This window comes from Protopterus annectens, chromosome 4.part0 (genome assembly GCF_019279795.1).
Source record: "Protopterus annectens isolate FY-2018-M chromosome 4.part0, PAN1.0, whole genome shotgun sequence".
NCBI lineage: Eukaryota > Metazoa > Chordata > Ceratodontiformes > Protopteridae > Protopterus > Protopterus annectens.
Window position 1 is genome coordinate 754042046 of NC_056733.1, and position 17715 is coordinate 754059760.

The 17715-nt window shown below is 43.5% G+C and overlaps 1 protein-coding gene across 2 annotated transcripts in view; it reads right to left on the bottom strand.

Moving 5' to 3' along the window:
* The window catches only part of TRMT2A (tRNA methyltransferase 2 homolog A), an 826498-nt gene that overhangs the window by 404932 nt on the left and 403851 nt on the right, over window positions 1-17715 (bottom strand). For both annotated transcript variants that reach the window (XM_044068710.1, XM_044068711.1), the window contains exons 7-8: window positions 17113-17224; window positions 2580-2702 (exon numbers count right to left, since the gene is read on the bottom strand). In XM_044068710.1, the coding sequence (XP_043924645.1) occupies window positions 2580-2702; window positions 17113-17224 (235 nt within the window). The remainder of the gene's footprint in view (window positions 1-2579; window positions 2703-17112; window positions 17225-17715) is intronic.

Genomic DNA, 17715 nt, shown 5'->3' on the forward strand with positions numbered 1-17715 from the left:
ATATCCCCCCAACCTGTTATTTACCTGCCCTAAATTTGATTTAGTTTCAGGAACAAAAATTTTACAGGTGTGCTCACATACCAGAAACAGTATGCCAGACTGAAAGGGATAAGATGTAGATTACATATTAAAGCATACACGTGACACAAAAAGCATTGACTGTGTACCATAAGCCTTGGAACTAAACAACTCTTATTCAGACTTGGGACAGCCAGCACTGTTATCAAGATGAGCAAGCAGATGCAAAAAGATTTTGCTTTACCACTACCACATTAAAGGCGATTTACAACAGGACACAGCCCATCACATTATATAATAAAAGACAAAATCCAAACTTCCCAGCCCAGAGAGTAAAATGCTGCAAAAAAGTACAGAAAATCAAAACATATTAAAAAGTTAAATAAGAGCAATTTAAAGTTAAAGCATGGTAACTGTTACTGCTTCTCCTCCAGTGATATCCATCTGTATTTAAGAGAACTAAAACAGAGCTTGTTGCTGTTTTTTGTGGTTTTCTTCCTACTGTGAACTGCAACATTAAAATGTAGCAAAATGCGGAGTAACAGACAATCTTGCTGCTAAACCACTGTGCCTGTGCAATACCACGGGAAATCACTTTTCATAAAATGTACAACATGGTACCTATGCTGAAAACATTTTTAAGAAATACTTTTAATGATCTGCCCTAAAATAGTTCAGGGAGACTCCAGATTTAAAAGATGTCTAATGAAACCACTTTACAAAGAATAGAAGTGGTCACATATGTGAAGTTAAAATCAGTCACAAGAGATGTGAATAAACCTCTGATAAAAGACTATTGAGTCTTGTGTGGAGGAATAAAAAAACACCTTTAAAACAAGGGAAGGTGGAAGTGAGCAGATTACACCAGCTGTCATCCCTGGGGTGGGCAGGCAGTCTGCCCAATTGCAATGTAGCTAGCATGCAGTACAAGGGCTATGGACATGCTCATGGCTTAGCCAAGCTCCATCTGTGTAATGACCTTCAGGGGACACGTGGTTACGTATATGACCATAACAGAAAACACAGTGGGCCCTCGGCTTTGCAATGATGCATGGATGCATGTCAGCCACCAGGAAAGGAAGTTGGGGCTACAATCTGGAAAAGCTGCTTGTGTCTGCCTGGATGACAGCCGCGCATTTATGGTCTTTCATCCCAGTGACCCGGAATGAATGGACACAATCTCAATGGTGGCTAGATGGTTAGCAGGCACACAAGAGAAAAAAGGGAGTACTGATTAGCTAAATACTTGGTACAGCAGATGCCTATCTAAAGGACTGTACAAGTTAGAATAACTCAAAGCCTAAACAAAATACAACAGCTAGACAGCAAATGTTAAAGGTATAAGTAACCTCCTTCCTCGGGGAAGGTTATGGGATACTGAATCACTGAACAGACCATTACTGAAGTTGGTCATCCCACAGCAAGGGCCAATCCAGCTACAATGGAGCCACCAACAGATTTATTATGTCACTGCCCCAACACCCCACCACCGAAAAACACACACACTCCGTAGCCCTGCAATCTTGCACCATTAAATCAACTCTCCAGAGGCTGATGGGTCACAAGACTATAGTTCACATTGAGCCAAGCTAAGCAACCAGAGAGGTCTGGGGGTAAAGAAAAATGGGATGACTAAAGAACATATCAGATAAAGGAGTTGAGAAAAGCTTAGGCAAACGATTACTGATTCTCATCAAGAGGGCCTATAAAAACAAATGGGCTGTAAGAATGAGAAAATCCACCCTTAAGATTTTTAAATGAGAAAGTCCTTTCTATACTTTAGTGCTGAAACATGAATATTAAGTTCTAAAATGGTCCTGATGTGCAGTAGCCCTGGACTTACCAGAGCAGCTTATCCATATATGCACCCAGCAAAACTGAGTAAAAGGGACAATACACACAGAAGGTCACTGCTTAAAAAGCCCATTCCGTTTCTCCTTAACGTACTTTACTGTGTCCTGGCAGAGGATTCCCAAACATTACAACTAAAATGTTGCAGCATCTACATCAGAAATCCCGTGAACACAGAATGGACAACCTACATGCTCTAAAGAAAGAGGACAGATGGACATAAATATTTCAAGTAGATTTCCATTTCCAAGACAGTGGCACTTTCACGCGAAAATTACAAAACAACAACATGAAGGCAGAGTGGCAACAAGCAAAGTAAATGGTTTTATATGTTTACCACTACACAAATGAAAAACTGTCTCCACAATGAAGCAACAGGTATGAAATTACCATGTGACAAATACAAACATTTTCCAATATGCAGTGCAAGAATGTAGGGTGCCAGTTCCAATTCTGATCAGCCTCATGGTTGATTCATATTGATTTAATGGATTTCTGGGATAACAGGAAGCATTAAATATGACTAATTGACAAATGGAAATAATTTCTGAATGAATATGGCATCTGGCCATGCTTCTCGTCATTCAAAACCTGGTACAAGCTAGCTTATTTGATTACCATCAGTTATAGCAAACATTAAAGACAATATCATGTCTTCCAAGATTCAGTAAATCACCTGACTATCACAGAACAAACTTGGAATGTCTCACCTTTGCCAGTGATATGCCAATTGTACCAGTCCCACAACAAACATCTAAAACTGTGGTATCTTGGTCCAGATGCGCCCACTCTCCTATGGTTGTATACAGCATTTCTGCTGCCCGAGTATTAACCTGCAAGAGACCATAAAATTGGCAAAATTATGACTACATGGAATAAGAAACTTAAAACATTTTTTATTCCACAGAACCTTACAAGACTGCTGTGCTTTTAAATGTTTTGGAAACACTTGAGAAGAGGCAGAAGGGAGCACACAAGAAAAAACTGCATAAACTTTTCGTACATGCATTACCTCAGCATACAGCTACTCAAATCTGGACTACTGTACTACACTTTTTTAAAATTATTAATGCATCCCACCTAGCTGCCTTTGCGTTGAATAAGCTGAGCATCTCTCTTTAAAATCCACTAACCAGACCCTCCCCCAAGCCCTTCGACACAATTTCTACAAACAGAGCCACTAACAACCACACTGTATGCCCTGCAGTATGCCAACCAAGACAGCAGCATGACACTACACTAGTGAACACTTATGTCTGACAGCCCCAGGGTCTAGCGTTCACACTTGTGTTCTAGTCACCATCTATGTGGGGTCAGCATGTTCTCCCATGCATGGGTTTTCTCTGGGTTCTCTAATTTCTCTCACCTCCCAAACACATGTTGATTGATTGATTACACAAAAGTGTCTATATATTCTGAATATGGGCCTGCTCTGGGCCTAGGTAGCGAGTGAAAAGGGTACATAATGACCAGTCCCATTTATACCATTAAAAAGTATTAAATTAAAACTGACTGCTAGGAATAAGGCAATATACATTTCAAAGACAACTGCCCTGGTGTTCTACAGCAATGAAAGGTCAAAACAGTCAATGACACAAGTTACTTATTCACATTCCTCTGTTTGTATTCACACACACACAAATTTTCTGCAGGGGACAGCTTCCTCCCTCCCCCAAACAAAGGAGATGCACCGAGGTACTTCCCTTAGCCCTAACCAACTAAGGCCAGGATCATTAAGAATCAGATTTCATTAACCAGTCATAAGCTTCATGGCTTAAGACTAATCCTGAATGGAAACGGTATGAGGAAAGCAACCAGACAACCTACTCATATAGGGAGTTGGAGGCTGCCCTGCATTTCTAAAGGGAGACCCTTCCCCTTTGAGGGTCAGACCGGGGCATTACCACAATTTGGGAACTTCAGAGGATGGGAGTATGGGACAGCAGGCTTTGCAATCAATCAAAATCTAGTCCTACATTTAGGATTGCTGGCTTTCCAAATGGAAATCTAACATCTGTGTCAGTTGGCTGACTATTAATGAATTCCACCAATCAAGATGGGAGCCAGAAAAAGAGGGTGAGCCATGGCTCTTATGTCACGTAATTACACAAAAAAAGTTGAATGCAATGTATTCATACCTTTTAGTGACAGGCACATTCATAAGACAAGCAGGCATAATAAAAGTACAGTTTTGTACCTACCATAAATGTAGATGTCCGATAGATATGCAACTGCAGTCCTGACATATGAGAATGGAGAAAATTCCAGACATGCACAACAGTAATAAACAGATACACCATAACAGAGAGATCCCCAGCTAATTTGAAATTGGAGGAGACCCAAGGATGATTACAGAGACATCTACATTTATGGTAGGTACAAAAAAACTGTATGTCCTTCAAGAAAGCAACTGCAGTCTCCCTATATGGGTTGAATAGCTAAAATGCCCTGCAGACTGGCAGAAGCAAAGCCCTGCTGGCATCTGGAATATAAAGGCAGGCTGTAATGTTTTGAAAATGGTGGCTGTAGCTCTGGTGGAGTGTGGCCTGATATGGGCTGCACCTTTTTTCCATGGAAAGAGTAGCAGAATCTGATGCAGTTTCATCCCATTGAAATTGAGGATTGGTTCTTAAAGAGACTCTGTCTGATGGAATATGAAATGGGAGAGTACTGCATGAGGGGCCTGTCTCTCGAGACTCTTCTTGCTGAAGTAATTCCCAACAGAAAAACTTTTTTTTCAGAGAGAAATTGCAATAGTTAATTTTTCAAAGGCGAAGTTGAGGTCCAAAGGCACTGGTGGTTTTCTTGGAGGTTTGATATTTCTTTTTCCCTCTTTTAGAAACTGTCTTAGCAAAGGATGTGAAAACACAGGTGGATCACAGTTGTATTTTGAAGAAATTGCTGAAGTGTGTATTTTTGGAAGAATATATGAAGACCATTGTGAAACATTTCTCTGCCATATTGGAGTATCTGTGGCCGGCTCGTACTGCATCCTGTCCTGACCCTTGTTGGCATTCCGGATCCATATTCTCTTCCATTTGGCTGAATAAGTTTTTCTGGTGGAAGGTCTGCGTGCTTCAGTAGGTCTCTGGAACTTTTTGGAGAGAGAATGATTTGAACTCAAGGAACCCTCAAGCTGTGTTTGCAGGTTGGGATGAACAGTCAGCAGAGGCCATTGAGGCAGGGGCCACGGCTTGGTACAAGTTATGTAATGGATACCAGTGCTGTCTTGGCCAGTCTGGAGCTATTATAATGCTTTAGGTTGTTCTGCTTTGATCTTCAGCACACCCTGGCTGGCTAATAGTGAGGGGTGAATGCATAGATTGTTAGAATTCCAGCTGAAGGAGAGAGCATCATCCATCAGGCTTGGATGGTGTGTTTGTGAAAAAATGTCTGTGCAACATCCATTCCATTTGGGTCCATAATGTTTCTTTTCTTGACTGTCTGTCCAGAACATCAGTCCTTGCCTGAACAAAAACTGGGATGCAAACTGTATGTTCAGTCAGTTTTTTCAAGAATCCCAAATTCAGTCTGCAGTTGTTTATGTACCACATTACAGTGGTGTTGTGTCTCTTTTATAGCAAAGATCCTTGCTGAAGAAACTTTCAGAAGGCCCCTCGATGAATCACTGCCAACATCTCTCTTTTTTGATTGATGTGCAGGTGCAATTCCCTGGTGCCCTGCCCTTGAATGCGCATTTGCATGTACCTCCCCCATGACCCCATCTGAGCACAAACATTCTTTTTGTAGACATGAATGAGTGGAATTGTTGTGGCTGTGTTGAGACCATAAACTTTTTTAGGTACCATTTTTTTCTTCTGTGTAGTAGTCTTGCCAATCAGGAGAGAAGAAAGAATGCAAGATGCCCATGAAAGGATTTTCCTTGGGATTTTTCTTGCAATTCATCTGGGTGTGCTTACTGCTTTTTAATTGAAGTAATCTTTTTCTTCTTTGTTTTTGTTCTTTGAGGAGAGCCATTTGTGAGAGTTTAGTCAAAGTAAATTCCTTGAAAATTAAGTGGTTGGGATTTTTGAAATTTGACTTGTGTTCCCAAAGCCTAAAATGAAAGTGTAGTGATAAACATCCAAGTTTTATGCCAGGCATTTCGTGAAACTCTGGGCACAGTAGATAAGGCAAAGGCAATGCTGAGAATTGATAGTGCTCTGAAGGTCCAAGTAACCAGCCAAGACCCCTTGCCCAGCATGGAAAGAAGTTGCTGTAACAACGTTTGAATTTTGAACACAATGAGAAAAGTGCAGTATAGGTCTCCATTGCGCTGAACCTGGAGGAAATCTTTGACTGTTTGTACTCAATGCATCATAACCACACTGAAGAAAATGATTGCTAACCTGCTGGTATTATATGACGAAGATCCTGCAAGGCCGGTGGTTGAGTATAAAACTTTTACCCACCTCTCAGGGACCTAGAGAATCCTGCTGAGGGGGCAAGGATTTTTGGCCGTGGAAGTAGCCACTCCTTTGGGCCCTGAGAAATAGTTTCAGATCAACAGAGAGAGATGTTTGAGCAGGAGGGAAGAATCAGGAGAGTACTACTGGAGTCTACATCATCTATTCCAACATACATCCTGGGGGTATGGCTATAGGCCTGTGGGGAACAAGGAAAAGAAAGGAAGAAATCTTTTCGAGTCGGAGAAGAAATGGGGGCCCTGCCACTGAAAATGCTCTCTCATGGGGGGAATGGATTCATCAGCATCAGAATCCTCGTAGGCCAGGAAGGATTCTCTTCCTGATGAATGGAATGGCCACTCACCAGAGGAGGCTTCATCTGAGGAAGGGTGCCTGCTCAATCTGGATGAGCCTGAGAGCCCCTGATTAAAGAAATTGATCTGCAGCTAAAGTCATGATCTGTTATCAGAAGTGGGACCCCAAAAAAAGATTTGGGAGAGGATGAGACTTACTTTGCTGGCAGCCACGAGCGATAAGTAAGGTGGGCAGGAGGCAGGAAGGGCAGTAGAGAGGAAGTCTTTATGAGGTGTTGTTCTTGAAGGACATCTGAAGTGCAACCGTCTGTGTGAGCATGTGTATGCATTTCTGGGGATACTGCTTTCACAAAATGCACACAATGAAAATATACCATTTTAAGGTAGATAAATCTGGCATTATGTGATGCTCTAATAAACCGTACCTGCGATGCTCCTCATTTTGTTACCTAGATGTACAAATGCAAGGCAACCTGCAACCACCACAGTAATGCACAGTTTAAGACAGAGTGAACTGCATCCATGGTACAGACAGATGAAGCCTTGCTAGCAGTCGAGGAGGTGGGGTAGTTGATGAAGGCTTTTCCAGTTTGTCTCTCACATGGGCAGAAGCACTAAGAGCTCTAGACCTGCCACAATTTAATAGTTAACATTCCACAACAATATTACTGCACACCGAGCAAGTGGACAGGACTGTTGGCAGGGAAAAACATTTACAGCAATCAAAGCTGTCACATGATGGCTCACCTCGTATGGAAATGCAGGTAGTGCCAATCAGTATAGGGAATGTATGGAGCAAAAGGATGATAAAAAGGCTTAATGTCTAGGGAATGAAGGGCCCTATAAATAAGTAAATATAAAAATACAATAACTGTTATAAAAATAACAAATGCCTAAAAGAAGTTCACTCTATTGGGAGCAGAGGCTACAGCATTTACCATGGCACATATGACCCTAGCTCAAGTGGTAGGCACAGCATCCAAAAGGCTAGCCATCAGAAAAAAGTCTGCCACTCCCAACATATACCAGTGGTGGGGAGGGTGACAGTACAAGGTGTCCTCACTGTAGGATAAAGGGCGGTTTACATACCAGGTACACATTGCCTATATGTATCAGCACAAGTGGCATGAAGTGTCGCAATGTGGGTAGTGCCGACTGCAATGTATGACCAGATTACAGGACCAGGTGGAGGACCAATTAAGTTGCATAAAGGAAAAATTTCAGCCACTGCTAGGTGACAGTCATCCAGCACCTGACAGTCACTCATCATTACATGGACAAAATAGGATGCTAAAGACATTCCACTGCCACACCTGCCTGCATGACCGAAAAGACCTCTCAGATGGAGTGAGGGTGCAGAGTCAAAAAATCAAATGAAATAAAATGGTAGGTAAAGTTTCAGGATGGCTGGATAGCGGCCAAAACATAACTACACTCAAGAACTGAAAGCAGCTGCCCTAAAGATAATTTGCTCTTTAAACATTAGGGGAAGCACTTTATTATTTTTTTTTTTTTTACATTTGTTACCTAGTATGTGCTGCTTTTGTAAAAACTGGATATATTTTGAATCATTCCTGTGCAAGAGACTGTTTCTGAAGGTTCATATCTCTACCCAATTAGAATTACAATCAGAATATTAAAACACAAGACTGACGTGGAATGAAATGACAATTGACGGAGGAATAATTATACAAGTAAACAAACCTTCTAATATAAAAACATTAAAATGGACTAAAATCAGAAATCAAGTACATCAGAACAAGTTCTATAAAAGGAAATATGCATCACTCGGCTAAGGTGACTGTAGTTTCTAAAAGAAAACACATTTCTAGTCCAAATAAAGCCAGATTTTCAAAAGACAAAATATAAATATTGTAACTTTTTTAAACTTAACCAAAGCACCGGCATCCTGCCACCAAAAGCTACCACTATAGAGTCACAAACCAGATTGTGAGACATTCCCGTCTACTGCTGGTGGTTATGTACTACAACACATAGATGTGGAGACATTGCCTATGGTTTTTGTTGAATGTAAAATGAGGACGATAGTTGAACCTGAATGTGGTGAACTCAGTTTCCCCAGTGCTGAACTCTCCAATCTGTTCCCCGCATGGAATAGCTGCTAATGCTGTTCCTATTCATGTATGCCAGCAGTAACTTAATTTGTGTGGGCTTTTCTCCACGGCTTTTCATGCTAACTCCACAGTTACACAAGTAAAAGAGGGTGTGTAAAGGAGATTCTGTTTTATAGGGGGAAAAATGCTTTTTTGATAAGTTCCACTAACCTGAAACTTGAACTGGTGTGTTTGATTTAGAAAAGCTTTAGGGAATTTAGAGGCCATGAAACAGCCATAACTAGTCATACATGTGCTTCGTACTAGCAAAAAGTCAGCTACATGAAAATGCTATACAGCATGTTCAGATAGCAGCAAGGTTCTCTTTGTCAAACCACTGGTCAAGACTAGTCAAGCCCAACTCAGAATTCTTCATGGGTCTATATTACTGCATCGAACAGGCCGTTAACCGAACGCCCTTTTACTGACAAATTAAGCGAAATACAAAAACCCCAAACGGCCACAAAAACAAATATTTTCCCAGGGGAAAAAATCACTTTGCTGTCATCGGGATTTGCAATTTCCTCCATTGTAGTGTGATCTCAGAGTTGGTATATTTAGTTAAGGGGGGAGCCCCCCCCACTTCATACGGTGTGAATTTTTTTTTTGTATTGGCCAAGCGATTTATTTTCCCTGGGAAAAGATTCGCTTTTGTGGCCGTTTGGGGTTTTTGCATTTCGTTTAATATGCGTCAATATAAGGGCGTTCAGTTAACAGCCCATTTGATGCCGTAATACACGGTCTATATTAAATCAGGAACGCTTAAAGCGAACGTTGATTTATCGAAGCCATGTAAGCGAAAGCTTGCAATCCTGAACACTTGGAACAGCGATTTTTTCCCCAGGGAAAAAATTTCTGTTACACACAAAAAAAAATTAAAAAAAATAAAAACTTCAAAACATTACATAACCCCACACACCCCCTTATTTAAATATACCAATTCCGAGATCGCACTACAGTGAGGAAAACAGCAAAGTGACGGAGGTGGCCAAGCGATTTCTTTCCCAGGGAAAGAAATCACATATGCCATTTCGCTATTTTGCTGTTTCGTGCTTTCAAGTTCGATCAAGACACATTTGAAGGATTGCGTCTTTGATTATATAATCAGAACCCCGTAATACAGATGCTTCTTCATTTGTTGGAACGTAAAGCACTCAGCATGTCAGAGCACCCACTGTCTTCAACACTGACACCGCAAAGACAGATTATAAATGCTCTGTTATACCAATTTTCAAATCCTCTACACCGAGTTGCAAGTATAAAACAGATTTATATTTTAGGATGCCAGAATTGCAGGAGTCTCAAACTGGACAGTGACCTTAAGACAAGTTGATGCAAACAGAGTTATGTACTTACCATAACTTGGTATCTGTGCTGTCCTATGTCTTCAATCACCACCACAGTGTCATGGAGCAAACATCAGATCTGAGCCAGTAAAATATACAACAGACGGATCCAAAGCTCTGGCTCCTCCCTCTCCCATAATGCCCTTCTGCTCTCTAATCTCCAGATCAAGTTTACAACCATACTATTGAGCTATTCCTACTAAGGTAGAGTGTAACCCACCCAACTTCCTCCACTAGTCCACGAGGAGGTGGATGGCGGGTGGGAAATGTGATGAATGAAGACATAGCATAACACCAATACCAAGTTATGGTAAGTACACAACTCTGTCTGATATTATCCACGTCTTCATTCATCACCACAGGGTTGGAGTCCCCAGGTACTAAACATCCTGGGAGGCCACAAGGAAGGACATACTGGAGCTCTGCGGTGCCAAAGGAAGCCCTACTCCTGGAAACTAAATCCAGTTTGTAATGGGATATGAAGGTGTGAGGATCAGACCAAGTGGCATCAGCACAGATATCAATAGAAAGCTTTGTTACAAAGGCTGAAGTGGCCACAGATCTAGTAGAATGGGCTCTAACAAAACCAGTAATCTCCAGTTGATTCAGACTGTAGACCACAAGAAATACAGCTAGAAATCCACTTGGAAATAGTGACCTTGGAGACTGGAAGGCCACACCTGTTCTCAGAGAAAGCTATGAAAAGTTCTGACTTACGAAATTCCTTAGTCCTATGTAAGTAGAAAGTACAGTTTTGTACCTACCATAAATGTAGATGTCCGAACAGGAATGCATCTGCAGTCCTTACAAATAGGTTTTGTCCAATGCATCAGGCAGCCCTTCCTCAGTGTTTCTTGCCCCAGATGCCAGTTGCCCTCTTGGATAGCTAAATTTTGGATAAATGCCAATGTTTATACAAACAAATACACCATAAGAGATCCCCAGGTCCAAGTAGCAGCCTCTATAATGGTAGTATGTTCTGTCCTTCCTGTTGCATATGCTCCAGGTAGTAAGCGCAAGTCTATGTAAATCCAAGGTATGAAGGACAGTCTTTCCCCTGTTCTGTGGATTGGGAAAAATATTGGAAGCTGAATGCATTGACTAAGGGTAGGACTCTAAAGCAACCTTGGGTAAAAAAGGAAGGATTTGTTCTCAGAGATACTATATCCTTGTGAAAGGTCACATAAGGAGGAGTGATGGAAAGAGCTTGCAATTCAGAAACTCTCCTAGTTGAAGTGAAAGTGGTCAGAAAAGCCATTTTCCAAGGCAGAAACTTGAGAATACAGGAACTGGAAGGTTCAAAAGGGCTCCTAGTCAGAGACTGCAAAACCAATGTGAGGTCCCAAGGAGGTGAAGGGGTCCTTAATGGGAGGATGAAGGAGGAAGACCCCTTTCATAAACACCTTACAAAGCCTTGATGAAAAGGCAGATTTGGAGCTCTTGTAAAAATTAAAAATCACCACCAACTGAAGCTTAATAGTGGAAAAACTTGCTCCCTCTTGAAAAAGAGGGGACAAAAACAAACGTATATATGGGACAGAGGCAGAAAACAGATTCAGAGTCCTGCTCCTGGCCCAAATGGAAAACCTTTTATATTTACTGCTGCATACTTTCCTGGTAGAAGGTTTCTGGGAAGCCAAAATGGTGCTTTTGACTGGGGATGCTAGCCTGGACTGTAATTATGACTTGACTGTAATTATGACTGGAACTGGAGAAACAAGGCGGTTAGGTGAAGGGTCCAAAGGTATGGAAGAGGGAGCCCCGACGGGTGGGAGATCAGATCCTGACAGGGATCCAATATCAATGGCGAATACTTCAGATGAGACCTGAGGAAGGGAAACCAATGTTGACAAGGCCAGAAAGGGGCAATGAGGCTAAGAGATGTCGTCAGGTGTTGAGCTTTCTGTAGTACCTTGGGTATTAAGGGGACAGGAAGGTAAGTGAAGACGAGACCTGGAGGCCAATCGTGGACTACAGACTGCCACTGGGGTGGGGGGGGGAATCAGGGCAAAATACCTGCTGCACTTGTAGATGACAGGAGAGGCACAAAGGTGGGAGAACAGCTGACCCCAACCTGTCGAAAATCTGATTTGCCACTGAAGGATTGAGGGACCACTCCCGAGGACTCGAGATAGATCTGCTGAGGCTGTTGGCCAACACGTTAGAATTCCTGGGTATGTGCATTGCAGTAAGGAAGCGGCAGGAGGACATAGCCCATTCCCAAACTCTCATGGCCTCTCTGCATAATGGGCAAGACTGTGTTCCCCCTCATTTATAGACATACCAGACATGTTGTCTGTCTGTAATGCAATCGTCTCTCGAGGGAGGCAGTCCTGGAAGGCTTGCAACAATAGAACTGCCCTCATCTCAAAGATGTTCATATGTAGCTTGGTCTCGATTGGTGACCATGTGCCTTGGACAGTCTTCCCAGAAAATGTCCCACCCCCACCCCAGGAGAGAGGCTTCTGTGGTCACAGTGGCCGTGGGTGAGGGGACAGAAAAGGGCCTGCCTAAAGACAAATCCTGAGACTGAAGCCACCACTGAAGGTGATATCTGCACACAGACGTCAGTTTTATGGTCGTAGACAGAGGATGAAGAAGGGCCGACAACTGGCCCGCTAAGGTCCATTGTAACACCCACATGTCGTACCTGGCCACAGGAACCAGGAGAATGGCTGAGATCATGGAGCAAAACCCAAAGAACTAAACTGGGGAGTGGTGGTGGTGGTGAGGCAAGTCCAAAATCTGAGTGAGCTGTTCCTGTATCAACTGAATTCTGCGCAAAGGCAGAGTTGCAATCTCCAACACGAAGTCGAACCGAACTCCTATGAACTCCAACTGCTGCATGGGATGAAGTTGGATTTTGCCAGGTTGACAGTGATATCTAGCTGATGGAAAAGGGTAAGAAGATATTGAAATGCCCGAGTCAGTTGATGCCTTGAAGGTGCCATGAGGAGCCTATCATCGAGGTACGGAAACACCTTGAACCCTTGCAGACACAGGTGAGCTGCTACCACTGCCATGCATTAGGTAAACATCCGGGGGGCTGTGGTGAGATCAAAGGGTAGGGCTCTGAACTGATAATGATTGGCCTCTAGCTGGAAGCAAAGATAACTCCTGGAATGCCTGTCTATCTTGATGTGATAGCAGGAGTCCTGGAGATCTACTGCGCACATCCACATGCCCCTGTGCAACAGTGGCAGAATGGACCGAGCAGTGACCAATCTGGAACTTTGACTTCTTGACTGAAAGACGGAGCTTGTGGAGATCCAAAATAGGATGTAGGTCCCCCTTCTTTTTTGGCACTAAAAAGAAGCAAAAGTAAGTGCCAGATTCTTTTTGTACTGCTGGGACCTCTTGAATGGCTCTTTTTTTGAAGTTGTTGTTGAACTTCTTTGAGGGCCAACTCCTTCTGACTGGGAGGAACATCAGGGAGAACTTCTAACTGGACAGGGGTTCTGAAAAGGGAATAAAATAGCCCCTGGAAGCAATGTTCAATACCCACCGACTGGAAGTTATTTTTGTCCAGGCTAGTGGATGTAGGAAGTGCTACCCCCGACTGCCTCCAGGGCACAGCAACCAGCCAATGCTTCAGGAATGCTGAAAAGGCTGCTCAGAGAAGGGTTCTCCGGATTCCTGATTTTGTGGATCCCCTATGCCAGGAGGGCATAGTCCAGCCATTGAAACCCCCCCCCCCCCACCTCTGGAAGATGATTTGTCTGAAGCGCCTTGAAAGGGAGACTGGGCCTTATGGAACTACATCTTTCTGGTTCCCTATGGGGTCTTGGAGAAGGACCTCTGGGGGGGCCAAAAGCTTGATTCTTACTTCAGAGTCTTCCCCTTTCTGCTCACGGTGGGTCAAAGTGTCCTTCAGGGAAAGTCCAAATAGAGTGGAACCATCAAAGGGGGCATTAGTAAACAATGCCAAAGTGTTCCGCGAACCCGCACAAGCATAGTCAGGCATGACGCCACAAAGCAATGCTCATGCCAGCAGCTTGACAGAAAGCCTCCGCAGTGCTGGGAGATTAACCTAATCGACAAATTCACCAAATAGGTCAGAGTGGCAAGCTTGGGAGACACCTGCTTGAGGTTTTCTGCTGGCAATAAAACTGCATGGGAGGTGGAGAGCTCTTGAACCAAATCAATTTGGAGGTGAATAAAATGTGCCAGTTAATCACCCTCAGTCCAAAGTTAGTTGAGGCATACAGTTGCTTCCCACAACAGTCTATCGCCCGAGACTCCCTGTTTGAGGGTTGGACTGTGGAGTTCTGTTAGATCCTTCTTCGTGCTGGCGGCAACCATGATGGCATCAATTGGGATGCCCCTACTCCAGAATAAACTGTTTGCATGGGGATGCAAGGAATTTATCAGCTCTCTTTGGAACAGGCTCCACAGTGTCAGTCTACTTCCAGGTCCTGCTGGCAATCAAGTCCAGAGCTTCAGAAATACGGACTCCTCCAAAGATGGGGGTTGGGCAGACCATATGCCCTTTTGTTTTAGGAGCTCCAGGATGTCTCCAAAGGAGACATTTGGTGGAGATCGGGGGGATTCATCTCCTTCTTCGATGTCCGTATCTTTGGTGAGGGACTCAATAGGTGAGTCCAAGTGCTTTCTCCTGCACTTTCTCTTACGATGAACCTCTTTCCCTAGGGTGCTCTGGGGAGGACTTGGAAGAGACAGGGACTCCAAGAGGAGAAAAAAATCCCCTGAAGGCTCGAATGGAAAGGCTGACCCAGGAGTGGATGAGAAGCCTCGTCAGCCAAAGAAAAGAGGGGCCGGGAGGGACCTGGAGGAGCTGCACAGGAAACTCCAAACCTGAAGAAGGTCCTCTTTACCACCCAGAAGGTTGAACGGCTGAAAGCAGGCCTAACCCCACGTTCAAGGGCAATGTCCTCTGGAAGGGAGGAACGTGCCCAGAAACTGACCCTCCAGATACTGGTCCACAGCTATCAAAAGCCGAAGTGCATAGAGGGAGGGAATGGTCTGAAAGAATACCAGACCCCCCCCCTGCGGAGCTGGCATTAACCACGTTGGCACAGGGCTCACCCTGCTCTGTATGCGGAGGAAAAGAATAAGCCAGGGACCCCAGCAGGGATGAGAAAGGAGGAATACTTGGCCTCATCAGAATCGGGCCACAAACTTCCTGGTCCCTGGAACCCAAACCCAAAGGGGTTGTATGAGAACAAGAAGGTGGAGGAAAAGAAGCTCCCCTGGCCAGATGGGCAGGAGAAGCCAGGAGACCCAGCTCTATCTGGGTCTTGAGAAAACTCCTCACCATCCTGTCCATGTCTGAGGATAGAAGACTCCTAGACAACCTAGAAGAGGAGTGAGTGGACTTGAAAGGTGACCTTCCTGATCTACAGCCAGGCTCTAGGGAATGGATCCGATGCCTAGGAGCTGATGGTGGTCTTTGCTTAGAGATGGAAGGGACTACAGGTTCTTCCAAGATAATGATCAGATCAGACGATCCTGTCAGATCTGAAGTCCTAGATGGCACAGTGGCCGGATCCAACAAACAAGTCAGAACTGGGGCCGGAACCATTTGGTCAAATTAGGGGGCATCTGAACCGGAGAGGACCTGGATCCGACCCAAGACTCTGTGGCTCTTGGTTCTGAAGACTGGGCTGGGATCGGATCCAGGGACTTAGGATCATACAGACACAGTTTCTTGGCAGGAAATGGCACAGAAGGGGGTCTTCCTCTTCAGGTCTGAACAGGAAGCCTTAAAGGGGAAACAAATGGGCCCCCCCTTGCACCAGACCCTTAAGTAGCAACTTGTTACGGCACTCTGCTAAAGCCCTGGGGTTAAATGCAGCACAAAGGTTGCATTTAACCTCCAGGTGCACAGCGCCCAAGCAATAAACACACTCCTCGTGTGTATTGGAATAAGCATTTTCCGACTGCACGAAAAGCACTTTTTAAATCCAACAGGCCTATCAGAAGGTCACTGCTTAAAAAGCCCATTCTGTTTCTCCTTATCGTACTTTACTGAGTCCTGGCAGAGGATTCCAAAACATTACAACTAAATGTTGCAGCATCAGCAATCCTGTGAACAGAAAATGATTAAGACAACCTACATGCTCTAAAGAAAGAGGACAGATGGACATAAAATTACTTCAAGTACATATTTCCATTTCCAAGACAGTGGCACTTTCACGTGATAATTACAGAACACCAACATGATGGCAGAGTGGCAACAAGCAAAGTAAATGGTTTTAATGTTTACCACTACACAAATGAAAAACTGTCTCCACAACAAAGCAACAGGTAAGAAATTACCATGTGACAAATACATTTTCCAATACGCAGTGCAAGAATGCAGGCTGTCAGTTCCAATTCTGATCAGCCTCATGGTTGGTCCATATTGACTTAATGGATTTCTAAGATACCAGAAAGCATTAAATACGATTAATTGACAGATGGAATCTGTTTCTGAATGATTTTGGCATCTGGCCATGTTTCTCGTCATTCAAAACCTGGTACAAGTTAGCTTATTTGATTACCATCAGTTATAGCAAACATTAAAGACAATATCATGTCTTCCAAGATTCAGTAAATTACTGGACTATCACAGAACAAACTTGGACATAATACACCACTAAGACCATCACAAACTAAACCAGAACAACGTAAGCAAGGCCTAATGGCTAACGGAAGAAAGTGTGTGAAAGCACACACACACACAAACTAAATAACTAAGGGGAGGGAGCTTCTTCTACACTAGAAAAAATAACTTACCAGAACTGTCCTACTAACACTACCACTAGAAGAAGTTTTAAGAAAAATTAAGAAAAAGTTGTACATGGTTAGCCAGAGCCAGAAGGAACGCTTCTGCACCATAAGCACGGCAAACAAGATCTGGGGATTAGAGAGCAGCAGGGCATTGTGGGAGAGGAAAAGCCAGAGCCTTGGGTCTGTCTGTTGTATTTTTTGCCAGCTCGGATCCGATGCAGGATCCATGACCCTGTGGTGATGAATGAAGACATGGATAACATCAGACTGAATGTCTACAAAGAATGAAAAATTATTTCAAGCAAGGCAGATAAACACATGCAAACTGTACCTGGAAAAAGGCATGAGGTGAAATTCTGAACTTCAGTCCAAGAAGTTCTTCATAAATGTACTTCTCCCCAGCTAAGTGCTCCAATGGCAAATCTTCAAGACTTGGTGATTTCCTAGAAAGTACAGGAAAACTAATGTCTTTCAATATACAGATGAATAAATCAAAGACAAAAGTGATGCATAACTTACTTGTATATTCAATTTGCCCTTTGCAACATTTTAATACAAGCAGTCCAGTGACAGCCTTGGTAAAAAGTACACAAAATTCATAGACTTGCAACACCTACTTATCACAAGACACATGGCAAGAAAATAATGTACCAAGTAAGATCAGTATGACATGGAACCTATGTACTGAGAGGTTAGGACTGGAGTGAAAATCTTGGGTGAGGGTGTGAAGAATGCACTTAATGTGTCTAGATGCCACAGCAGCTGGTTGGGGGGTAGGGGGGTGAGATTGAATAGCTGTCAGCTTGCTAATGCTATGAAAAGGGTAGCCATCGGGGTCACATTGCTCAAGTGATGCTTGTCAGAGGTGGTATCAAGAAGCAAAAAAATGGGCTGAAAGACGAGTGCTGTTGGCTGCAAATGTGCTCAAGTACCT